The 26,888-nt window shown below is 44.6% G+C and overlaps 1 protein-coding gene and 1 non-coding gene across 5 annotated transcripts in view; both read right to left on the reverse strand.

Annotated features, from left to right (window-relative positions):
- Positions 1 to 26,606, reverse strand: part of LOC139577559 (low-density lipoprotein receptor-related protein 8-like) — a 263,472-nt gene extending 236,866 nt beyond the window's left edge. For all 4 annotated transcript variants that reach the window (XM_071404638.1, XM_071404637.1, XM_071404636.1 and 1 more), the window contains exons 1-2: positions 26,410 to 26,606; positions 25,194 to 25,319 (exon numbers count right to left, since the gene is read on the reverse strand). In XM_071404638.1, coding sequence (XP_071260739.1) covers positions 25,194 to 25,319; positions 26,410 to 26,476 — 193 coding nt within the window. In that variant the 5' untranslated portion in view covers positions 26,477 to 26,606. The remainder of the gene's footprint in view (positions 1 to 25,193; positions 25,320 to 26,409) is intronic.
- On the reverse strand, positions 13,033 to 13,109 carry trnaa-ugc (transfer RNA alanine (anticodon UGC)). The gene has a single exon. It is a non-coding gene; the product is annotated as a tRNA-Ala (tRNA).
- Positions 26,607 to 26,888: the final 282 nt, after the last annotated feature.

Here is a 26,888-nt window from a genome sequence, read left to right on the forward strand (position 1 = left end):
TTTCTTTCTGAGGTCTTGGCTAATTTATTTTCATTTTCCCATGATGTCAAGCAAGGAGGCACGGAGTTTGAAGGTAGGCCTTGAAATACATCCACAGGTACACCTCCAATTGACTCAAATGATGTAAATTAGCCTATCAGAAGCTTCTAAAGCCATGACATCATTTTCCAGGCTGTTTAAACACACAGTCATCTTAGTGTATGTAAACTTCTGACCCACTGGAATTGTGATACAGTGAATTATAAGTGGAATAATCTGTCTGTAAACAATTGTTGGAAAAATGACTTGTGTCATGCACAAAGTAGATGTCCTAACCGACTTGCCAAAACTATAGTTTGTTAACAAGACATTTGTGGAGTGGTTGAAAAACGAGTTTTAATGACTCCAACCTAAGTGTATGTGAACTTCCGACTTCAACAAGATGTTGGTGACATGCTGCTTTCCCCAAACATTATATAATGACACTATTAGTTTGTGTATCTTACTGTATTAGAATAACCATTCCATTTCCATGATCCCAACAGTTCACCAATTAACGAGGCCTAGTTTTTTGCCCATATCATGCAGCCCTGCGTGGCACAGTGTGGAAATTATAACAAAAGGGCAGGAAATGCAGAAATGTATGAAAATGCTGAAAATTATTTTTGTTTGAAGTTGGATTGAACAGTATAAAATAATCAATGTGGAGAAAGCCTCATTGAAATCACTTATCATGTATGTGTTGCCACCCTAGGGTCATGCACTACTCAAAGCATATTTAGAACGTGTATTATTCAAAAACATAAAATACCTTAAAATACCGTCAAAAATGTAAAAAAATATGATGATATGATATTTTGGTCATATCGCCCAGCCCTAGCACAAGACAATAGAGTTTGGTTCTAACGGTCACGACAGCATTTCACACTCAATACATGCCGGTTAAACACTGTGTGGCAGTCTAACATGTCATGTTATTACAGAAAGGGAGTCACTGACCCCTATCCACAGTCTGTATGTGGTCTCCAAAACAGACAATGGCTCAGTACCAGCCGGGGTCTAGTGGAAGACACTGGTAGACACCAGGAGTAGTATCTGGGCTGAAAGGCTATTTCACGCCACGACACATGCGCTAACTTTGCTACTCCCAGTCACACACACACACACACACACACTGTACTACGCCCAGTCTCGTCCTCTGAAAACAGCATCAGTAATCATTATGTCGTACAGACCAATAGCTGTCAAAACAGTTTCTGCTATTCCATCCTGGAAAATACTACTTCACTGTAGAGAGATCATCAATGACAAAATAACCAGCAAACTAGGGATGTGACTAGATGTCGACCGATTATGATTTTTCAACGCCGATACCGATGATTGGAGTACCCAAAAAAGCCTCTACCTATTAAATCGGCCGATTTTTAGATATATATTTGTAATAATGACAATTACAACAATACTGAATGAACAATGAACACTTTCATTTTAACTTAATATAATACATCAATAAAATCAATTTAGTCTCAAATAAATAATGAAACATGTTCAATTTGGTTTAAATAATGCAAAAACAAAGTGTTGGAGAAGAAAATAAAGTGCAATATGTGCCATGTAAAAAAAGCTAACGTTTAAGTTCCTTGCTCAGAACATGAGAACATATGAAAGCTGGTGGTTACTTTTAACATGAGTCTTCAATATTCCCAGGTAGGAAGTTTTAGGTTGTAGTTATTACAGGACTATTTCTCTCTATACCATTTGTATTTCATATACCTTTGACTATTGGATGTTCTAATAGGTACTTTAGTATTGCCAGCCTAATCTCGGGAGTTGATATGCTTGAAGCATTGCGAAGAGCTGCTGGCAAACGCAGGAAAGTGCTGTTTGAATGAATGCTTACGAGCCTGCTGCTACCTACCGCCGCTCAGTCAGACTGCTCTATCAAATCATTGACTTAATTATAATATAATAACACAGAAATACGAGCCTTAGGTCATTAATATGGTCAAATCCGGAAACTATAATTTCGAAAACAAAACGTTTATTCTTTCAGTGAAATACGGAACCGTTCCGTATTTTATCTAACGGGTGGCATCCCTAAGTCAAAATATTGCTGTTTCATTGTTTCAACCTTCAATGTTATATCATAATTATGTAAAATTCTGGCAAATTAGTTCGCAACGAGCCAGGCGGCCCAAACTGTTGCATATACCCTGACTCTGCGTGCAATGAACGCAAGAGAAGTGACACAATTTCCCTAGTTTAATATTGCCTGCTAACATTAATTTATTTTAACTAAATATGCAGGTTTAAAAAAAATATACTTCTGTGTATTGATTTTAAGAAAGGCATTGATGTTTATGGTTAGGTACACATTCGTGCAACGATTGTGCTTTTTTCGCAAATGCGCTTTTGTTAAATCATCCCCCGTTTGGCGAAGTTGGCTGTCTTCGTTAGGAAGAAATGGTCTTCACACAGTTCGCAACGAGCCAGGCGGCCCAAACTGCTGCATATACCCTGACTCTGTTGCACAGAACGCAAGAGAAGTGACACAATTTCCCTAGTTAAAAGAAATTCATGTTAGCAGGCAATATTAACAAAATATGCAGGTTTAAAAATATATACTTGTGTATTGATTTTAAGAAAGGCGTTGATGTTTATGGTTCGGTACACATTGGTGCAACGACAGTGCTTTTTTCGCGAGTGCGCTTGTTAAATCACCCATTTGGCTAAGTAGACTGTGATGCAATGATAAATTGAATTGACAAGCTAGATAAACTAGTAATATCATCAACCATGTGTAGTTAACTATCGATTATGTTAAGATTGATAGTTTTTTATAAGATACGTTTAATGCTAGCTAGCACCTTAACTTGTCTCCTTGCTGCACTTGCATAACAGGTAGTCAGCCTGCCACGCGGTCTCCAATGTAATCGGCCATGATCGGTGTCCAAAAATGCCGATTACCGATTGTTATAAAAACTTGAAATCGGTCCTAATTAATCGGCCATTCCGATTAATCGGTCGACCTCTAGATGTGACAACGTTAAAATCCATAACTTCAATATATGAACTGTCTAAATGCCATACTAATTTCTAAAGACACATATTGACATTGTACTAGCGCAAAACATTTTTTATCTGCATACATTTCAAGTGAATCAACGGGTGATGGTGATTTCAGATCAGAAGTGAGGAGAGAAAAATAATGAAATGCCCCCACCCCTAATCTGATAGTGGGGTGGTAGATGCTCAGGCTGCCCTACCGGCTCAGCTCAGGTGCCCGCCCGCACGCACGCACGCACACACACACTCTAACAGAGAGCCACTCAGCTTAGAGAAGTAATCTCAGACAGATGAATGTGTTCATGCATTTTTTTATTACTGGTGTCCCCCAGGGCTCGGTTCTAGGCCCTCTTCCCTTTATACACTAAGTCACTCGGTTCCGTCATATCCTCACTTGGTCTCTCCTGTCATTGCTATGCGGATGACACTCAACTACTTTTCTCCTTCCCCCTTTCTGACACCCAGGTATCGACACGCATCTCTGCATGCCTGGCAGATATCTCAGCTTGGATGTCGGCCCACCACCTCAAGCTCAACCTCAACAAAACGGAGATGCTCTTCTTCCCGGGGTAGGCTTTCCCCCTTAAAGACCTCTCCAACATGGTTGAAAACGCCAAAGCCTGGCCCTCCCAGAGTGCAGAGAACCTTGACATGACCCTGGACAGCACCCTGTCATTCTCTGCAAACATCAAAGCAGGGACTCGCTCCTGCAGGTTCATGCTCTACAACATCCGTAGAGTACCACCCTACCTCACACAGGAAGTGGCACAGGTCCTAATCCAGGCACTTCTCATCTCCCGTCTGGAACACTGCAACTCGCTGTTGGCAGAGCTCCCCGCTGGAGCCATTAAACCCCTGCAACTTATCCAAAACGCTACAGCCTGCCTGGTTTTCAACCTTCTCAAGTTCTCCTCTGTCACCCCGCTCTCTGCACACTCCACTGGCTTCCAGTCGAAGCTTGCATCCACTACAAGACCATGGGGCTTAACTACAGAGCAGCAAGAGGAACTGTCCCTCCCTACCTTCAGGCTATGCTCAAAACCTAGACCCCAACCTGAGCACTCTGTTCTCCACCTCTGGTCTCTTGGCCCTTCCACCCCTATGGGAGGGCAGCTCCCGCTCAACCCAGTCGGAGCCCATGTATCTAGATGCATATCTAAACGTTAATGAAAGGAATACTTTGTAGAAGCACCTTTGGCAGCAATTACAGCTGTGTGTCTTTCTTGATAAGTCTCTAAGAGCTGTTCACACCTGGATTATGCAACATTTGCCCATTATTCTTTTCAAAAATCTTCAATCTCTGTCAAATTGGTTGTTGATCATTGCTAGACAACCCTTTTCAGGTCTTGCCTTAGATTTTTAAGTAAATTTAAGTCAAAACTGTAACTCGGCCACTCAGGAACATTTCACTGTCTTCTTGGTAAGCAACTCCAGTGTAGATTTTAGCTTTATTGTCCTGCTGAAAGGTGAATGAATCTCCCAGTGTCTGGTGGAAAGCAGACTGAACCAGCTTTTCCTCAATGATTTTGCCTGTGCTAAGCTCCATTCCATAAATTTTTTATCCTGAAAAACTTCCCAGTCCTTAACAATTACAAGCATTCCCATAACATGATGCAGCCACCATTCAAAAATCACATTGAGTCCATGCAACTTATTATGTGACTTGTTAATCACATTTTTTCTTCTGAAATTATTTTGGCTTGACATAACAAAGCGGTTGAATACTTATTGACTCAAGACATTTCAGATTAAAAATTTTAATACATTTGTAAAAATGCTTCTTTTTTTTTTAAACACATAATTCCACTTTGACATTATGGGCTATTGTGTGTAGGCTAGTTACAAAAAAATGCAGCCTATAACACAACAAAATATGGAAAAAGTCAAGGGGTGTGAATACATTCTGAAGGCACTAAACACACACACACACACACAAACACAAATTTTAACACACGCAGTATAGAAAGGAAAATCCCTCTGGGAGACCTACAGTGGCAAACCATAACAAGTTGGCCATCTTTCAGATCTATCATCATTCATAACCGTTGTATCAAGATTTAAGACACTGTCTTCCTTTATCACACCCTCAGAGAGCCAGACATTTGCCACAATATCGAGCACAGTTAACAAAATGCAATCAAATAATATACCGCTTCTATTTCCACAGAAGCTAAGTGTGCTGTGGTGTTGAATTGATTTGGGAACACTTAACTGTCGGTAAAAAGCCTAAATCCGTGTTCCTCTGGTCCAACATTACATGACACAGTACTGTAGCCAAGCAACACATACTAAAGGCACAGAATATTGCACTGTACAATTTTTACAGGAAATATGCTGAGAACATACAAGAGTACACACATTCCCATATTCCACCAACACACACGTACAGTACCAGTCAAAAGTTTGGACACACCTACTCATTCAAGGGTTTTTCTTTATTTTAACTATTATCTACATTGTAAAATAACATTAAAGACATCAAAACTATGAAATAACACATATGGAATCATGTAGTAACCAAACAAGTGTTAAAAAAAAATCGAAATATATTTTAGTTTTTATATTCTTCAAAGTAGCCACCCTTTGCCCTGATGACAGCTTTGCACACGCTTGGCATTCTCTCAACCAGCTTCACCTGGAATGCTTTTCCAACAGTCTTGGAAGAGTTCCCATATATGCTGAGAACTTGTTGGCTACTTTTCCTTCACTCCGCCTTCCAACTCATCCCAAACCATCTCAATTGGGTTGAGGTCGGGTGATTGTGGAGGCCAGGTCATCTGATGCAGCACTCCATCACTTTGCTTCTTGATCAAATAGCCCTTACACAGCCTGGAGGTGTGTTGGGTCATTGTCCTGCTGAAAAACAAATGATAGTCCCACTAAGTTAAAACCAGATGGGATGGCGTATCGCTGCAGAATGCTGTGGTAGCCATGCTGGTTAAGTGTGCCTTGAATTCTAAATAAATCACTGACACTGTCACCAGCAAAGCAGCCCCACACCATCACACCTCCTCATCCATGCTTCACGCTGGGAACCACACATGCGGAGATCATCTGTTCACCTACTCTGCATCCCACAAAGACATGGCGGTTGGAACCAAAAATCTCAAATTTGGACTCATCAGACCAAAGGATAGATTTCCACCGGTCTAATGTCCATTGCTTGTGTTTCTTGGCCCAAGCAAGTCTCTTCTTATTGGTGTCCTTTAGTAGTGGTTTCTTTGCAGCAATTCAATCATGAATGCCTGATTCACGCAGTCTCCTCTGAACAGTTGATGTTGAAATGTGTCTGTTATTTGAACTCTGTAAAGCATTTTTTTGGGCTGCAATTTCTGAGGCTGGTAACTAATGAGCTTATTGTCTCCAGCAGAGGTAACTCTGGATCTTCCTTTCCTGTGGTGGTCCTCATGACAGCCAGTTTCATCATAGCGCTTGATTGTTTTTGCGACTGCACTTGAAGAAACTTTCGAAGTTCTTGAAATTCTCTGGATTGACTGACCTTCATGACTTAAAGTAGTGATGGACTACCGTTTCTTTTCGCTTATTTGAGCTGTTCTTGCCATAATATGGACTTGATCTTTTACCAAATAGGGCTATCTTCTGTATACCACCCCTACCTTGTCACAACACTACTGATTGGCTCAAACGCATTAAAAAGGAAAGAAATTCCACAAAATGTACTTTTAACAATGCACACCTGTTTATTGAAATGTATTCCAGGTGACTACTTCATGAAGCTAGTTGAGAGAATGCCAAGAGTGTGCAAAGCTGTCATCAAGGCAAAGGGTGGATACTTTGAAGAATCTCAAATATAAAACACTTTTTTGGTTACTTTGTGATTCCATGTGCTACACTTCATAGTTTGGATGTCTTCACTATTAATTTACAATGTAGAAAATAGTTTAAAAAAAAGAAAAACCCTGGAATGAGTAGGTGTGTCTAAACTTTTGATTGGTACTGTATATTTTCCAAATGTCCTAATATTTTTAGGGTGAATTACGTGAAACATGAGAGCAAACACAACATTTAACTCACACACACACACAGTCATACCCCACAACCTGTGTCTACCATCAGGGACACAAGGAAGTAAAGCATTGATTAATTAAAAAGCACTGACTGTACAGATTGCCATCGCAACCTACCTACGAACAGCAGCATACCCATAGTTGTTCAGAGTAATTTAGTAAGTATGAGTCTAGCATTCATTAGTATCAATTAGCCACGTTAGCATTTTATATACCCTTAGAGACCTACCTGCACGTGTAATGGGACTGTGTGTTGAACTGAATGAAGGTCAACAGAATCCACTCGAAACACACATATTACAGTGGTAACTGAGGTACCTCTGAGTGCTTCAACAGTGAAAAGCTCAATAGGAATTTAACATGTTATTGAACTCAATGTTGATTGACTGTGACTGACTAGACAAGTGGGTTTTCTGATTAGCCAAATCATTGTGTCTGTCCTGTCCTGTCCTCTCCTCCTCTATCCTGTTCTTTCCGTTCTTTGATAAAGGAAGGGAAATATGATAGAGCGCCAGAGCCAATCAATCTGTTCTGTAATTCAGCAGTATTTCTAACTCTCCATTCTGACGAGCAGAGCAGAAAAATAGGCTTCGTTGAGGTGGGTCGTTAAACTCATTCACTTATATTAACGTTACATTCCTCAGCTTAGTGAAGCTCCGCCACCCCTGATGTACACTCGCTGGAAGATGAAGGGAACAGCGTATGTTTTATCTTCCTCTTCTCGACTGTTTTATCTGGTGAGGTAGTCTCTCTCTCTCTCTCTCTCTCTCGCCCTCTCTCTCTCGCCCTCTCTCTCTCGCCCTCTCTCTCTCGCCCTCTCGCCCTCCCGCCCTCTCGCCCTCCCTCCCTCTCGCCCTCCCTCCCTCTCCCCCGCTCTCTCCATGTTTTCCTGTTTTGTTAGCAGCAGGTGCGAGAGGCTCTTGATTAGCGATGCAATCTCTTTGAAGCTTTATGAACACACACACACACCTTAATTTAATCACCTTGTTGTTGCAAGAAACCTCCGGCATGGCAGGAAAAGCAAACTTGTTCAGGGTTTAAAAGGCTTCTAACGTTTGTAATAACCATTTTAAAAGTTCAGATTTGATTTGCCCTAACTAAACATGTGTCAACCCCTACATAAATGCCCATTAATTATAATCTACACAATAATTCACATTTCCTGTAACTGCAGGATTATTTTCCTGCTGTGAGAAATGGGTCAAATTCAGATCCTACACATAGGAAGGAAGAAAGATGTCAGTTTCTTGGCACCTGACAAATTGAATAGTGGGAAATTCGATTCTGGGCCTCCTGACAGGATGATATTGTGCAATATTAAATATTGATGAGTTCCTGACGAAGCAGAAGTGAAAATAATTAACCAGGCAAACTGTGAGGAATCTTAATTAAAAGAGGGATCTCTTTCTCTTTACCTCGTTTCCTGTCTCTCTACCTCTTTCTTCCTTTATATCTCCCGCTCTTCCCCTCTCTTCCCCTTCTTATTTTCTCATTAATTAACACAGTCCATTTCTCAGAGAACAAAAAGGCAGATGGCCAATAAAATTACAATTACTGAAAATGACCCTAAAATCTGTGGATTTATGACATCGGGTTCCGCAACGACATCAGTTTTGTGGAACCAAATGGGTTAAATGGACTGTTTAGGGTGTGCTTTTACTTGTTTGGTCATTAATAATGGCTATACAGAACATTCCACTCTTCCCACTATATACCTGTACGAGATAGTAGCTGTGCAGTTCCATGGAATATGGTAATATCAGAATCCCTTTGGCAGGCATACAATAACCTTCCGCCCACACGCTCTTTCTTCTCACACACGTGCATATGCTCTACATGTGTACAAACACACAGACAATTTGCACTTAATTCGGGCCTCCCAAGTGGCGCAGTGGCGCAGTGGTCTAAGGCACTGCATCGCAGTGCTAGCTGTGCAACTAAAGATTCTGGGTTCGAGTCCAGGCTCTGTCGCAGCCGTCCGCGACCGGGAGACTCATGGGGCGGCGCACAATTGGCCTAGCATCGTCCGGGTTAGGGGAGGATTTGGACGGCAGGGATGTCCTTGTCCCATCGCGCACTAGCGACTCCGGTGGCGGGCTGGGTGCAGTGCACATTGACACGGTGTTTCCTCCGACACATTGGTGCGGCTGGCTTCCGGGTTAAATGGGCACTGTGTCAAGAAGCAGTGTGGCTTGGTTGGGTTGTGTTTCGGAGGAAGCACGGCTCTCGACCTTCGCCTCACCCAAGGCCGTACGGGAGTTGCAGCGATGAGGAAAGACTGTAAATACCAACTGGATACGATGAAATTGGGGAGAAAAAGGGGTTAATAAATAACAAAAATAAATTTGTCTCGGTCGAAAGCGTTCTACAGGGAAGTTGGCCCATGTTCACTCCAACGCTTCCCACAAATGTGTCAAGTTGGCTGGATGTCCTTTGGGTGGTTGACCCTTCTTGATATACATGGGAAACTGTTGAGCGTGAAAAACCCGGCAGCTTGGCAGTTTTTGATACAAACCGGTACCTACTGCCATACCCCGTTTTAAAGGCACTTAAATATTTTGTCTTGCCCATTCACCCTCAAAGGCACACATACACAATCCATGTCTCAATTGTCTCAAAATCCTTCTTTAACCTTTCTCCACCTACACTGATTGAAGTGGATTTAACAAGTGGAATCAATAAGGGATCACCTGGTCAGTCTATGTCATGGAAAGAGCAGGTGTTTTTAATGTTTTGTACACTCAGTGTACATACATACAGTACATACAGTACATACAGTTGAAGTCGGAAGTTTACATACACTTAGGTTGGAGTCATTAAAACTCGTTTTTCAACCACTCCACAAATTTCTTGTTAACAAACTATAGTTTTGGCAAGTAAGTTAGGATATCTACTTTGTGCATGCCACAAGTAATTTTTCTAACAATTGTTTACCGACCAAAAATGTCACTTATAATTCACTGTATCTCAATTCCAGTGGGTCAGAAGTTCACATACACTAAGTTGACTGTGCCTTTAAACAGCTTGGAAAATTCCAGAAAATTATGTAATGGCTTTAGAAGCTTCTGATAGACTAACTGACATCATTTGAGTCAATTGGAGGTGTACCTGTGGATGTATTTCAAGTCCTACCTTCAAACTCCGTGCCTCTTTGCTAGACATCATTGGAAAATCAAAATAAATCAGCCAAGACCTCAGAAAAAAATGTAGACCACCACTATTCTGTACAAACAATAGTAAGCAAGTATAAACACCATGGGACCACGCAGCCGTCATACCGCTCAGAAAGGAGCCGCGTTCTGTCTCCTAGAGATGAACGTACTGTGGTGCAGAAAGTGCAAATCATTCCCAGAACAACAGCAAAGGACCTTGTGAAGATGCTGGAGGAAACAGGTACAAAAGTATCTATATCCACAGTAAAACGAGTGCCATATCGACATAACCTGAAAGGCCGCTCAGCAAGAAAGAAGCCACTGCTCTAAAACCGCCATAAAAAAAGCCAGACTACGGTTTGCAACTGCACATGGGGACAGAGTCTTTTTGGAGAAATGTCCTCTGGTCTGATGAAACAAAAATTGAATTGTTTGGCCATAATGACCATCGTTATGTTTGGAGGAAAAAGGGGGAGGCTTGCAAGCCGAAGAACACCATCCCCAACCGTGAAGCACGGGGGTGGCAGCATCATGTTGTGGGGGTGCTTTGCTGCAGGACAGACTGGTGCACTTCACAAAATAGATGGCATCTTGAGGAAAGAAAATGATGTGGATATATTGAAGCAACATCTCAAGACATCAGTCAGGAAGTTAAAGCTTGGTCGCAAATGGCTCTTCCAAATGAACAATGACCCCAAGCATACTTCCAAAGTTGTGGCAAAATGGCTTAAGGACAACAAAGTCATTTATTTAATACTCTCTTTGTGCTTTGACCCAAAAAGAACTAGGAAACACAGCCTTTAAATGACATGCTTTACTTTGTTCAACTTTTATTTTTGTTTTAAACAAGTGGGAGCAGCGGCTCCTCCCCTCGGCTCGGCAAAAAAAATAACACAGGATTTGAAGGCCAAGATTCTTGCTGCTCTCAGAGCAGACATTTCATCTATACTCAAGTCGGAACTCAAGGAGGCGCCCAGTGAGGACTTACAAGCAGTCAAGAATGAACTCACAAAGCATACAGCAATGGTTCGTACTGAACTGGATACAGTTAAGAAAACTGTCTCCGACATGGAACAAGGCTTGGCAACATGCTCAGACTACGACTACACCACAAACCACAGTTAAGAAGCTCAAAACTGATGTGGCTAGCCTTAAGGAACAATGCATATATTTACACGGTTATATGCAAAGATTCAATATCAGCTGTCAAGTAAGAAAGCCTGGCGGAAAACCTTGTGTCATTGTGGCTAAACGACACTACTATCAGGATTGTATTGATGTTCTTTGGCGTGCCAGAGAATTTGTCCCACTTCGATGCAGCGGAGCACCCATCTCTATTTCCACAAAATATGCCCCCAGTGTTGCCCGTGACCCATGCCACTTTCAATGATGTCAAAAGTCTGCTCCATGAACGGACCGATGTTCGGTATGGTCTGGCTTTTCTTGCCTGGCTCCGTATAACATCCAACGGCACCGAGAAAGAGTTCCAAGACCCCCACAAGGTGATGGCCATGTAAAGGTGAACATTCTACCGAGGTCGGATGAAGCAAATTGCTGAATGTTTACCTATTTGGCGATTAGGATAATGGACGAATGTGTCTAACACTGCAGACTCAGTCTCTCTTTTGTAGATACTTAATAACGTTGCTAGTGGTATCAGTTGATATTGTTATTATTAGGTAACGTTAGTGCCTTAGTTCTGGTGAGTCAATTCTCCTTTTGTTTTAACGTTTTATTTTATTACCATGAAGCTGCTCATTTCTATTTGTCGATGGTACCCGTATCCAGGGTAGATAAAGCACAGTTCTATTATTAGGTGCAAAAATCAATGAAGCTGGAGTCTTATATCTCCCTCACTAGCTTTAAGCACCAGCTGGCAGAGCAGCTCACAGATCACTGCACCTGTACATAGCCCATCTGTAAACAGCCCAACCTCATCCCCATACTGTATTTATTTATCTTGCTCCTTTGAACCCCAGTATCTCTACTTGCACATTCATCTTCTGCACATCTACCATTCCAGTGTCTAATTGCTATACTGTAATTACTTCGCCACCATTGGCCTATTTATTGCCTTACCTCCCTTATCTTACCTCATTTGCACTCACTGTATATAGATTTTTCTTTTTTCTACTGTATTATTGACTGTATGTTTTGTTTATTCCATGTGTAACTCTGCGTTGTTGTATGTGTCGAATTGCTATGCTTTATCTTGGCCAGGTCGCAGTTGTAAATGAGAACTTGTTCTCAACTAGCCTACCTGGTTAAATAAAGGTGAAATAAAATAAAATAAAATAGTTACAGACTCAGCAGGCCGTTTCATTATTGTAGTAGGAAGACTGTATAATACACCTTGTTATCTTGGCTAACATCTATTCACCAAATTGGGATTGTTCATTCATCACAAATTTCTTTCCTCGATTACCAAATGTGGACACACACCACCTATAAATAGGTGGTGATGTGAATTGTGTACTGTCGCCCAATCTGGATCGTAGCTCTCCGAAGGTATCATCTTCATCAAAGACAGTATCCGCAATTCAGCTATTTCTTTAAAAAATATGACATATCTAATGTGTGGAATTTCCACAATCTTTTTTTTCACCAGTTCATAAGACCTTCTAACTTACAAACTACTTTTTCCTAGACAATAGATTTCTGCCACTTATCGCGGAGTGTGATTACCAAGCTATAGTCATTTCGGTTCATTCTCCTCTTGCTAACATTTAACATTTACATTTAAGTCATTTAGCAGACGCTCTTATCCAGAGCGACTTACAAATTGGAAAGTTCATACATATTCATCCTGGTCCCCCCGTGGGAATTGAACCCACAACCCTGGCGTTGCAAGCGCCATGCTCTACCAACTGAGCCACACGGGACCCGTGTGTGCTAAGAAACCACTTATACCAAACACACAGCCTAATGATCTACCTTGGCGGCTTAACGCACTACTGCTATCAGAAGAAACCTTTGTTGCTTTAATATCATCTGAAATTGAGCTATTTCCCGAGCTTAATCAAACCCCTTTATTATCTCCTGCAACAGTCTGGGAATCAATGAAGGCTTATCTAAGGGGCCAAATTATTTCGTACAGCGCAAGATTAAGGAAGTAGAATGTTCAACGCCTACGGGAACTTACAAATAAAATAAAAAGATTTTGATATGGCATATTCACACTCTTCATCCGCAGATTTACTAAAACATCGTTTGACACTTCAGACAGAGTTTGATCTTCTTTCAACTCGACAAGCTGAAAATCTAATTACTAACTCTTGATACAAAAATTGTGAACATGGAGAGAAATCAGGGAAAATGCTAGAAAATCAAACCATACCTGAGAACTGATGAGCTGGGTAACAAATGTATTGATCATTTAGAGGTAAATTCACGCTTTCATAACTTTTACTCACAATTATACACTTCGGAAACCGCTGGTAATACTACCTTACTCGACACCTTCTTTGAGAACTTAGATATTCCTACATTTGACCATGAGATAGCTGCTGAATCAGAAGAACAGTTCTCTGTAGAAAAGATTGTGTTGGCAATAAAATCTATTCAGTGTGGTAAATCCCCTGGACCCGACAGATTTCAGAGCGAATTCTCAGATCAACTCTCTCCTCTCTTGCGTTCAGTATTTGAGGAATCATTCTCCTCAAACTCTTTACCCTTAACAATGAGAAAAGCATATATTTTTGAGTGTGGTTCATATAGGCCAATTTCTTTACTGAATTGCGATGTAAAGATACTTTCTAAGATGATTGCTTGCCGTTTTGAGTCAGTCCTTCCCTCCATTATCTCTACAGATCAAACTGGTTTCATTAAAAAACGTCAATTCATTTTTCAACATCAGATGTCTTTATAATATACTTTATAACTCCTCTTCATCTGACAATCCAGAGATATTGTTATCACTGATCGGGTGGAGTGGGATTATCTATATTATACTCTCAAACAATTTGGATTCGGTCCCAATTTCATGTCCTGGATCAAAGTCCTTTACTCTTCCGCAATGGCTGAAGTGCGCACAAATAATATTTCATCCTATTTCCAACTTCAACGTGGGACAAGACAGGGTTGTCCTCTATCCTCTCAGCTGTTTGCCATCACAATTAAGCCTTTAGCCATACCAAAACGTAATAACACCACTATCAAAGGTATTTGAAGAGGGGGCTTAGAGCATAAAGTTTCACTCTATGTGGATGACATGCTATTATATATGTCTGACCCTTTAACTGGTATTCCAGAGATCCAGGTTCTACTAAAGACATTTGGTAAAATATCCGGGTATACGGTTAATCCACAAAAAAGTGAATTAATGCCTATTACTCCTTCTGCCATGCAAACTTATTTTAGTCATGTGCCCTCCAGAGTGACTTCGCAGAAATTGAAATATTTGGGAATTTGGGTCACACGCAATTTCAAAAATCTCTAAAAAGTACATTTCCCTCCCTTGATACTCCGCCTGAAACAGGATCTTGGCAGAGTATGCTTCAGAGAACACATTCCTCATCTATATGTCTAAGACATGCTGTAATTCAATTTAAAGTAGTTCATCAGCTGCATTGGTCAAAGGCAAAATTATCCAGACCAGAAATAGATCCCACTTGTGACCGATGTAAGCAGGCTTCTGCTACTTTATTACACATGTTTTGGACATGCCTGAAATTGACAGATTTATGGATATCACTTTTGAGACGTTTTCTATGATATCTATGCCGTTATTGTATTATTCGGAGTGGCACCACATGAGGCACTGTTGGAGCATGGGGGGGGGATCGTTCTCCACATTTAATGTCAGTTTCATTGTGAACTTTACCCCATAACAGAAGCACGCAAGGGAGTTCCATAACTTCCATTTAACATTTCCATTTAAGCGGAGCTCGAGACCCAACAACTGAGCATTCGTGCAACCCTTCACTCGCTAGATACGGTTTTCCATAAGCAAAGTCAACTTTTGAACGGAGTTAAAACCACCTCTTCCCTAGTGAACGTATCGATTTAAATGGTTTTGCAGTGCGTTTATCGCAGTTATTTCTTGATGCGCATCAGTTCTCATGTTCCCTCACCTGGAAGAGCAGAAGCAGTCAGCCACAGCTGTTTCAATACCCACATACATGAAAACACTACTTAAATGTCAAATCAGTGAAAATATAACAATGTGACTTTGAACACTAAGTGGGCAAGAGAGAGGGGTAGGGAATTGCATGTCTGTTTGATTGTACCGTACTGCATATCACCCTCAACGCCTCTCTCTCCCTCTCAGTCAAGAGAATGAAAACCAAAAGGGAAGAGCAAAGAGAGGCGGCTTATGGGGAAAAAAACTAAAGCTGCTCCAAAAATGACTCTCTCGTTCTCTCTCTCTCCTTCCTTCCTTCTCTCTCTCTCTCCTTCCTTCCTTCTCTATCTACCCGCCCTGTCGCAGACTAATCCTAGATAATGAACAGACTTAAACCACAAAATCTTTAATGACCGCATCAGATGTTCCATCCCAGACCAGGCCATCTTGGTTTAAAGCCAATAACAGACCTTTTCTTTACGGTCAACAACAGCTGCTGTATCAACCTGCGTGCATGCATGCTTGTGTAGGCTTGTACGCATAGTGTGCGTGTATGCATGTGACTGTGTGCATCTGTACTGTACTGTGTGTGCATAGGCACGGACATATGTGCATGTATAAATGGGTGCATGTGTGTGTGCCACGCATGAACGTCTGTCTGAATGTGTCGAGATCAGACAGTGACCAATGTGTCCAATGAGGTCAGTTACCCACACCCCCACCCCCACCGACTACCCATCCCTGGGGTCTTGGGATGAAATGGGGGGGGGGAGCGCGAGTGCACCTGTGTGCAGTGGGTAGGCAGGCACCTTACAGCTGACATGCATTCATGGGCATCAAAGCAGCAGAGAGCAGCACCTGCGCTCAGACAGGACCCTGGACAGAAGGGACAGGACCCTGGACAGACAGGACCCCGAACAGTCCGCAGCAGTGTCACAGGAGGAGGAGGGGAAAGAGAAGGAAGTGGGATGAGCACGGTAAACGCTGACCTGCTGCGCGCTGATGTCTGTGACGAACAGAACCGAATAGAACTGCTCCTCCAATATGACACGCTACCGAAGTTTCAACAACCCACACGGCAATCTGCACGAGAAACTAACTGGCCAGGTGCAACATCAAACATTCAACACAGATATCATGTAAAATAGACCACGGTGACCATTATGCTATGAAGGTATGAATTTGCCAGACGGTCAGGTCGTTGTACTCACCTACAGACTTGATAACTGGAAAGGGACACGGAGAGAGGGAGAGCGAGAGCAGGCTTTCTGATGTTCTGCTGCATTAAAGCCAGCGTAATGATATGTAAAGGTCTCAGTCTAGCACGGCCGGCACAGCTGGCCCCAGAGAGGTACTTCTTAAGGGTGAGTGGGATGTTAAAGCGCATCGTCAAACAGCTTATAAAACCTTAATGCAGTTCGGGGACAGCGCTCGAAAGAAAACAAACATTATCGACGACAACAACAGGGCCTAAACAGAGCGGCCATCAGACACGGATAAGCATGCACTACACACACACACACCATTATCTGTGAATCTCAGTAAGTGTGTGTAAGGCGGAGGAACATGGGCCTCTCAGTAATAGTGGTGTAGAGCGAGAGTACATTGAGTGTCAGCTCCCATTGACACATGGGCAGGGGGTCTGAATAGAGAGAGGGCAAGGGGGGAGAGACTCGGATGGGGTAAACACATTGGAAACAGACCCCATGAAGCAGCGGAAGAAAAGGAGAGAGAGAGAGAGAGCTTGAGGAGAGATCAGTGGGGCTGAGGGGGGCGGAGTGAGGGGAAAGGAGGGGTGTATGCACAGTCCTCCTCTCCTATAGATATTTACCTACGAGAAATCCTCGTCTTCTTGGGCCTGCCTGATTTTCTCCCAAGGCTTGAATAACTTCTGTGGCTCTTCATCTCTCCATCTACACCCCTCTATCACTCTTCCCCTCAACCCCTTTTCTCCGTTAGCCAGCCCCCCCCCCCCTCTATGATAAAGAGCCCCAGGAGCTTGTTACAGCGTGTTAAGATATCGGCTCAGCTCGGATCAGCACAGTCGACAGGGCTGCCGATGACGCTACGCAATGTCTCGAATGCCGGGCCGCGAGCACCGCGAACCATCAAAGAGAACCGGGGCGGGCATCTAGGCCGCCTCGTCGTCGCTCTCGCTGCAACGCATGACAAGCAAAATCCCCTCAAGGTAAAGAGTCGCTCTGGGAGCTTAGTGAGAACCCCGCTACGGGTGTATAGAGGAGATATGTACGAACGGTGTAATTGTCATCAACGCAAACAGCCTTATCCACTACTGCGTTAGCTTGAGGTAGGAGAGATGAGGTAGGCAGGGAGGAAGGGAGGAAGAGAGAAAGAGAGAGAGACTCAATAGGATTTTATCCACTCTAAAAGGGTACAGAATCTTCAGAGGACAGGACAGCGTGTATGTGTGTGTGTGTGTGTGTGTGTGTGTGTGTGTGTGTGTGTGTGTGTGTGTGTGTGTGTGTGTGTGTGTGTGTGTGTGTGTGTGTGTGTGTGTGTGTGTGTGTGTGTGTGTGTGGTTAATTATGAGAGGCTGTGGCTGTGTGACGCTAGTGTTGGCGCTGAGCAGAGATCTTAGTGCAGAGATACCAAACCATCAAAGCCTTTACTGTCCCTCGGCAAGGACCGGCCTGGAAAATCACGTTTCACCCCTCTCTCCCAAAATGACACACTCACACACACATGCGCGTGCACACACACACACCCTCGTGGCAACAATGACAGCACAGTTCCAGCGACCTCACCTCAACTCCCAAATCCTACTTTTAGCTAAATCTGATTTCCCACTCCGAAGCCATAGTAAGACATCCGCGTCGGATTCCCGCAAGGGAGAATGTGAAGCATCAAAGCAGACATCTTCTTCAGAGTCTAGGCTAGGGAGATTGAATGGCTAGTCATGGCCCTATGGCCCTGAAACTAACTCAGAACACATAGGGAGAGGGGGGGGGGGAAACAAGGCCAGTAAAATAACCTACCTCTGACTTGAACACAAACTTTTAAGAACGAACCGTGTGAGGTCGACAACGACATGCAGCAGAAACAGGGCCCCTGTGCTCGGTGGCTCTGTCACTGAACAGAAAGCTAGGTATTACGTCTAGCAGATGGATCTAATACCTTTTAGATGTACCTACGTTTAATTCGTGAACGTTCTTAGTGAAGCGTATGTCGGGTCCGCATCGCAGCGCTCCCCTCGCTCTCTGACTACAGAGTGAGAACTGGTCATGAAAAACAGGATTATAACAGGGGGATGTAAATAAACCTGAGTCACATTAAGATATTCCCTAATCTGTGTCGGGGGATTAGGTGATGATACCCTGTCAGGCGCTGGGGGAGATCAAATGGAAACAAAACAACAGAGAGAAAACAAGACGGAGAGAGGAAGAGGAAACAGGATTTCTGTGCCGGGAGTTTGACTTTGAACAATATGTCAGTCTGCGCAGGCAGAGCGGAGTTGCGGTGAGGTGCAATATCGGGCCACGGCAGAGAGGGAAATCCGGCTTGACGGTAAACAAGGTAATCAGAGGAAAGAAAAGAAACAACAAAAACAAGATACCACAAATTCCCCTGTTTACACCCTTCTCTCATTTGGCTTGAGAGAGAGAGAGAGAGCGAGAGCGAGAGCGAGAGCGAGAGCGAGAGCGAGAGCGAGAGAGAGAGAGAGAGAGAGAGAGAGAGAGAGAGAGAGAGAGAGAGAGACGCTGACGCAGAGTTGATGAGAGAGAGTGAGTTCACATTGACCCTTGCAGAGTAGAGACACTCTAGTCCTGAGACTGAGAGTCACGTTGAGTGCACAGTTGAGAGATTTTGCCCTAGCACTGCTGATTCAGAGAACCAAGTCATCATCAAGTGTTGATGATTTGAATCAGCTGTGTAGTGCTAGGGCAAAAACCAAAACGTGCACCCGGGGGGGGGGGGCAGGATAGAGTTTGGGAAACTCTACACTAGAGGAGACTGCCTCTCCTCTACTCTCCATGTCAGTAGCCTGTGGCCGGTTGGCCAGGTCAACCATGTGTCTACTGGTGGAAAGAGCAGCCTGATTGGCAGGCCCAAAAGACAAACCTTTATATTAACACCTTGACTGCCTGTGACACCAGTCTACCATGCTCCAGGCTCTGCCTGTGTTATTCACATCTGCTCCTCTATCTGTATGTGTGTGTGTGTGTGTGTGTGTGTGTGTGTGTGTGTGTGTGTGTGTGTGTGTGTGTGTGTGTGTGTGTATCTCTCTATCCTCATTTCCCATCTCTTCTTCTCCGTCGCTCTCGCTCTCACTTTGTTTGTCTCACCTCTGTGTCTCCTCTCTCTACCTCCCTCTCTCTCTCCAGCCATCTCTCTCCCTTTGTCGCTCTCTCTCCCCTTCCCCTCTCTCCCTCCATATATACCGCTTTGCTGTGCCACTGCCAGTATGACCCAGGTTTCCCTCCTGTGGCAGGGACCATTCTCATTAGTACGCAGACAGCCCATAAAGGCCTGTGAAATATTCTCCCCCCAGCACGGACCCACAGCCCTATAAATCACCACAACCTCCACAGCCACAGAGCAGCCCACTGGCAAATCAATGGCAGGCTAGAGACCCAAGCACTCACGTGCAATCCATAGGGGCCGATTGGGGTGACGGGACAGAGGGAGGGGGGTAGGGAAGGAGGAGAGGATAGAGGAAAGGGTGAGGGAGGAGGGATTGAGAGAGTAGAAAGGAGGATTAGAGGGGGGAGCGGTACAGTGGAGAGAGGGTAGAGAGTGGAGAGGAGGGAGAGAGGGAGGGAGGAGTGGGGATGGGGAGAGAGGATAGAGGGGTGAAATCAGTGAAAGGAGTGAGAGTGTAGATAAGGAGGGAGGGAGTGGAGAGAGCGAAGAAGGGAGAGAGGAAGAGAGAGAGAGAGGAAGAGAGAGAGAGAGGAAGAGAGAGAGAGAGAGAGAGAGAGAGAGAGAGAGAGAGAGAGAGAGAGAGAGAGAGAGAGAGAGAGAGAGAGAGAGAGAAAGCATCCTGTCGATGATGAATGTGTCCTCATGGAGAATGCGACAGAGATATAGAGAGAGCTAGAGGCTTCACAGCACCCTGAATCGGTTTTCCTTTTTCCATAATATTTGAGATGGTGAAAAGCACAGAGAGAGTAATGATCTTCTCTATCCTCAGGCAGACACACAGACGGCCCGCTCGCTCGCTCTCCCTCTCTCTCTCTCTCTCACACACACCGAGCGAGACACACACTCGCCTCTCAAGCTCTCACCCGCTGAGACGCACACTAATTGGATTATAACTATGCAAATGGACAGTGTGAACTACACACACACACACACACACACACAAACACAAACACACAGGGTCTGTAGAACGAACCCATAGCCTCTCTTAAATTCCGTCCGAATTACAATACACACTGTGTCAATACAAGGCCATTATTCTAACAGTCCCACATTCAACAGCAGCAGTGAGCGAGAGAGAGAGAGAGAGGGGACAACCAGACCCGGCCCCATATAAACCCGGTCGGGTCCAGACCCGGTCTGAATGAGGGAAAGGCAATTTTTCTGCTACTTTATAAACTGAAGCTATTATTCCAGAAGCTAGCTGAGGCATACAAGAACCAAGGAGCTCGAGTCGGTGGGGGAGGGGCCGTACAGCGTGTGTGTGTGTGTGTGTGTGCGTGCGTGCGTGCGTGCGTGCGAATAGCAGGCAACAGGAAGGAGGGAGAGAGAGACAGCAGCAACCAAGCCGACACGCACTAGCTACTAACTTGTAGCTGCCAAAGCGAGGTTAAGTATCATCCAATCTGATTACATAGCACCTGTTTTGACTGCATCAAACCCGAGAAGTGAAGCTCGCTGGGTAGGCTAATTTAGGCTACATAGGCAGCGCTTTCCCCCATCCTAGGTGCGCAATTACAACAACAGCCCCAGTCAGAGTATAAAGTAGCAGCCTACCTGTTGGCTATTGGTCGTTGTAGCCTATCCTTCTCATTTAACTTTGAATTCTTCCTTGATTTCCTAACGTGCTTGCCAAGGCACACACAGAGCCAGAGGCTATTGCCGCTTTGATGTCTTGTGATTGGGTCGACGACAACGACCGACACGCGCCGCTGTCGTGAAAGTCCTGCGCAGCGGCACGAGAGACCATTTTCTCGCTCTCTACACTGCAGCAGTCGCATTCGGATCTGTACGGGTCCTTACCGGCAAATCAGTTATAATTAGTAATACTCGAGACCCGTGACAATCAAATCAGATCCGAGGGACAACGTCAGAATTTCAGACCCAGCCCGGTCGGGTCCCGGGTAATCGGGTGAAACCCGTGAAGAACCCTACCCTAAGGCTACAACTGAACTCTACTATAATTCACTAACACTACCGCAACACCCAAACCCATTCACAAGAGGAAGGTATTGGCACTGTGGTAGAACATGATACTATTGAAGACAGCTATTCTTTCTGACTTTCGCATCTCTGTGGCCTGCTTACGCCTTGTCACAACTGTACCCTATCCAGCCAACATCATGACACTCGGGGGGTCAGTTCTGCTAAAATGTGGTTTGGGATACCGAGAGGAAAGCATCCTCTCCTCAATAATGACAGGACCAGGGATAGTAGTGCAACGGGGGGGCGGGTTGATGCTGTGACTGCACACACACACACACACACACACACACTCAAACAGGTAGACATGCAGGAAACAAGGTAGCTCAGCTTGACATTCCGGTGCAGCAGTACTGTAGCTGGACATGGCTCCTGTTCTACCCGTCTCTGCGTGGGACTGTGAGGTATCCAGCTCCTCTGTCACAATCAGGTGTCTCCAGCTATTCCTGCCGCAGTGTGTGTCCCAGCACAATCTGGAGTCTACTCCGTCGCACCTGCTGCGAGTAGCATTCCTGTACACCCCCTCTCCCTCCACCCACATAAAACCCATATTGTTTTCTCGTAGACAGACAGACACCCACTTTGGGAGGTGGGTGTGTGCGTGCGTGCGTGCGCGTGCACTCGTGTCAGCACGTGTGTGCGTGTACTTGTGTGCGAGCGGGCTAAATGCCAGGGCTGACTCATACGACACCAGTCTTTTCAACACACACACATTTCTACTGGCCTGATTTTTTTACTGCCAGCTACAAAGAGGACTCATGTCAGCTCTGACCTAGAGCTGACGTGGGAGTGAGACGTGCAGCCTCCATGCATGCCTCTACTCTTCTCTGTACTGAAGACCTCTGAGGCATACAAAGCGTACCAGCCTTTTAAAATGGTTGGCTAGGTTTCATCTATCTGAGTGGTTAGCACAGGATTCCTACAGGGTCAGGGTGAATTGATTAAGACCCTGCCCTCTGACCTGATGTGTTGCCATTAAAGTATGACCCCAAAATGGGCTGTTGTCGTACAGCAGGGCTCTCCAACCCTGTTCCTGGAGAGCTACCGTCCTGTTTTCGCTCCGACCCTAATCTAACGCATCCTGATTCTAATAATTAGCTGGCTGACGAGTTGAATCAGGTTAGTTACAACTGGGGCTGGAGCGAAAACCTACAGGAGGGTAGCTCTTCAGGATGCTTCCGTGCATGTTGGAGTCCAGGGTACGATGTGATGTTTGGCATTTCTCCTGGCATTACTGTGTGCGTGTTCGTTTGTCTGGGTCGAGCTTCACACACAGCGAGAGGCGTGAAATGTGCGTTAATGTCTAATCTGCGGACAGCTCTTCCCTGGCTACAATAGAGTACGTCTCTGTGTCAGACACACTCAGTTCTATTGTGTTCCTGTGAGACTGAGACCGGAGCAGGGGCTGAGACTGGGCCAGACAGGCGGGGGGGGGGCTGAGCAAAACAACATTGCTTTGACACTGCAATAATAACGTCCATACAGGAGAGGGGGGGGGGGGCATCTGTTTCACACCAGGAGGATAAATAAAACCCTTGCATAACTGGCATCAACCAATATCATTCAGAGCGGCCTTGTTTAGAAAAGTGTTTTAAAATTCATATTCAACTAGACACACACACACACACACACCTGATAAGGAGGAGTGTGGCCTCCCTCCCCTCTCTGTCTCTCGGGGCAACAGGAGCGGAATCCCCTCTGAGGCTGGTGTGAACGACACGGGGAGGTAGAGAGACATGCAGGAGAGGAGGGAGGGATGAGGAGAGACACGCACAAAATACACCCAATCTAGCAGGATTTATTCTAATACTGGAGAAGGCTTGTGGGTAATCCCTGTGGAGAGGGACAGGGGCCTGGCACTGAGACTGAGACAGAGACGGATCATATTGGCAGTGAGGGAGAGAGGTGTGCTGCCTGAGATAGGTGCAGGGCTGCCGGGTCAGGTTACTGGGCTAAGTTAGCTTCTTGGCAGTGTTGTGACCAGGCTTAAGGTGTGAGAGGGGATGGGGTTGGCGAGGCAGGGAGCCCAGAGGTGGTGCGCTGGTTGTAGAGCACAGATTGTTATGGGGCGAGACAAAATGTCAGGGGCCTCTGCTGTTCTGGCACATCATGTTTTGTTTACCAGTATGAACTACTTTGCCCTTCTCTCCAACCCCCCCCTCTCCTCTACCCATGTCCTCTCCTCTGTTCTCACATCCTTTATTCTCCCCTCTGCTTCTCTCCTCCTCTCTCCCGTCTTCCCCGGCTCCTGTGTTGCGTTTTTAGCTGGCGATGTGGGGCTTGGGGAGCCACTGCAAGCAGCACTGGCATCTACTGGAGAGCTTGGCGCACCGCCAGAGGGTATCGCTTTGGCAACCAGTCGTGCCACTGGATTTATCTCCAACCTGTCAGCTGATGCCCTTTGTGGGGGTAAGACAAGTGGGCACAGCCTCCTTGGCTTGGCACGGCGCTGGCGCTCTCCGCTCCTCTCTTCCCAGGTTGTCTGCCATGCATGCCTTCGAAGACCCTGGCGTTTTAAAGCACCGGGCAGAGCACAGGAGACCTGGGAGGCAGCACCATGAAATGCCACCCAGCTCTCGTTGGCTAGGGGATACAAGTCCCGAGGAGTAGAGAGGAGCAGAGGGTGAGAGATAGAAAAAGAGAGAGAGAGCGAGAGCGAGAGAGACAGGTTGAAATATAGAGAGAAGCTAAGTAGCTTATATGTAGAGGAATGACTAGATAGAGGGAGAGCAGACGGAGGGAACAGTCTCTTCCCAGTCTGGCTGGCAAGTTTAAAGTTGGGGAACGAGAGAGAGAGTGGGTCATGTTTGAGACGCTGGTTGTGGGGACCAGCATCTCTGTCATTGACCTGTGTGTGGCACAGTAGGCCTTTTTGTAATTGAGGGCCCTTCCTTCAAATAACAACATCAACTCACTTCCATCAGGACAAAAGGCTATGTTTATAGATCTGTTGCAGTGATGTGACACGAGCACTGCTCGTTACAAAAAAACGTATCTCTTTCCCGACGAGTGTTGTCGCCAATAATTATAATCTGTAGCCAGTCAATGTTAGACAAGCGTGCAAATGTCACGCTATGCATAGGACAACAAGCAGGTGTGCTATTGGCTATGACATGTGGAGACAAAAATCAATTGGCAACTTCAACTTAACTGTTCATCCAATTAGTTGCGTGGCAAATTCTTAATTGATCATTTGCTGGCTGACTCTTCAAATTGTGTTCATTATGAAATGACTAAATCAATTCAAGTACCAATTAAGTCAATTATTGATATCCACAACGCTATCTGTTTCTAGACCCTTCTTGTCAATGTGTTCATACAATCATTTTGCTATGAAAATAATAGTCAAGTTCCCAGCCACTCAGCCGTGGCAATATGAACTCATATCCACATTACATTGTAAAAACTCCCAACACCTGTTCTGGTGACCCTATGTACAATGCGTATTGATGCCCCCAGGCGCCTCCACAATGCAATGGGGGTCACATATATGCTACAGTATAGTATCTGCTCGTGGACATGTGTTAAGCAGGTGTTACTTACGACAGTTTTCTTCATCGCTGTTGTCAGAGCAGTCATCGTCCTCGTCACATCTCCAGAGAGTAGGTATGCACCTTCCGTTCTTGCATTGAAACTGACCCGTTTCGCAAACCGTATCAGTATGAGTTCCTGCAGATAAGAACAAGATAAACCCGTAAATAAAACAATAAAAAAAATAAAAAATGTATATATGTTTAGGTTTGGTTACAAAATATAGGTTGTGCGCCAGGGACGTGTCACCAATTCATCCCAAAACGCCCACGCGCAACGCGCACAAGTGTTCTATCTTTGGTAGGAAACGTTGTTATGAAATGGCTCGATGTTTCATTGATCCACTGATACAATCAGGTTTTACAGGGGTTCCTTGATACAACGTTGTTGCCACAAAGGTTGGATCCACTGTTATTAAATGATGTTTTAACTGATGCCGTAATACATTGTTATTAGCCTACAACACGGTCTGGGGGACAAACAGCGTTGATTACTCTCTATGATAAGCACAACATCCATTGAGAACAGAAGAAAAAAAGCAAGTGTCATTTAACTGGCACGAGGTCTATATGGGAATTATTTCCGTCTAATCGTTTCAAATTGGAATGCAAAACTTGAACTGTTGGACTTTCATGTATCCTAATTGGTTTCTATATTTGATTGTAGCCTAACCTATTTTTGTGACTGTTGACAACACAGTAAGACATGTAACGTAGGCTATAACAGGCTTACGAGCCAACTCAAAATATGCTGCTGATTGAATAAAAAAATAACAGCGAGCATGCCCATGTATTGGATCAATGAGGAAATAATGGAAATACTACCCCTTCCACGTAGCCTGCCTTCCACGTAGCCTAGGCTACACGTTGTGTTCACGCGGAGGTTTAGGCTACCTTCCATATGTCATTCATGCACATGTTGTCTACCGCCCGCGCATTGTCATTTACTAGGCTGGGTAAAGAACAGTAAAGACTGTTTTCGTGACGTTGTATATTAAGTACCAACAGCAGAGCACATATAACCTGCTTTAAAATAGTATTTAGTGCAGGTAAACATGAATGTCCTGTTGTGGTGACTATTTGAAAATAAGGAGTGCATCAACGCTATTCTGCCTCTACGATGCTTACTGGATACTCTGGCTAGTTCCGTTCTGCAACGTCGCTTACCCATTCACCATTCGTTGTAATGAAAATTCCTTTCTCCGATGATCAATGAGAAAATGTCTTACCTTGGGTGGAGTGGAGCTCCATTAGTAACACATGTAAGAGCATTAGCTTCCCGACTTCTGTCCACATCTTTAAAAGAAGAGGTGAGCCGTAGTTGTGTTGTTCATACGAATATACTTAAAGAAGCAAGCAGGCGCCTCCACTCGCTATGCAATGCCACACTGCGCTCGCTTGAGGCTCGGCTCGAGACACCGCTGCCTGCCTGCCTGCCTCAGAAGCTATTTGAATCAATGACGTTTATGGGCGGGATTGAGCCTGCGGTAATGTAGTAAAACTGAATAAATGTAAGGCATATATATATATATATCAGTACATATACAGCTGTCGAAGTGACCCTGCATCTTCAGAATATTATAAATCATTTCACAGAAGATGTTCTCGATCTGTATATTCACAGGAGAGGAAGATGGAGTCTTTACCTATAGCTTAGGAAAAACCCAATAACCAGAATACTAGCATTGACGTTTTCATTGAGCTGTGT

The sequence above is a fragment of the Salvelinus alpinus genome, chromosome 6 (assembly GCF_045679555.1).
Source record: "Salvelinus alpinus chromosome 6, SLU_Salpinus.1, whole genome shotgun sequence".
NCBI lineage: Eukaryota > Metazoa > Chordata > Actinopteri > Salmoniformes > Salmonidae > Salvelinus > Salvelinus alpinus.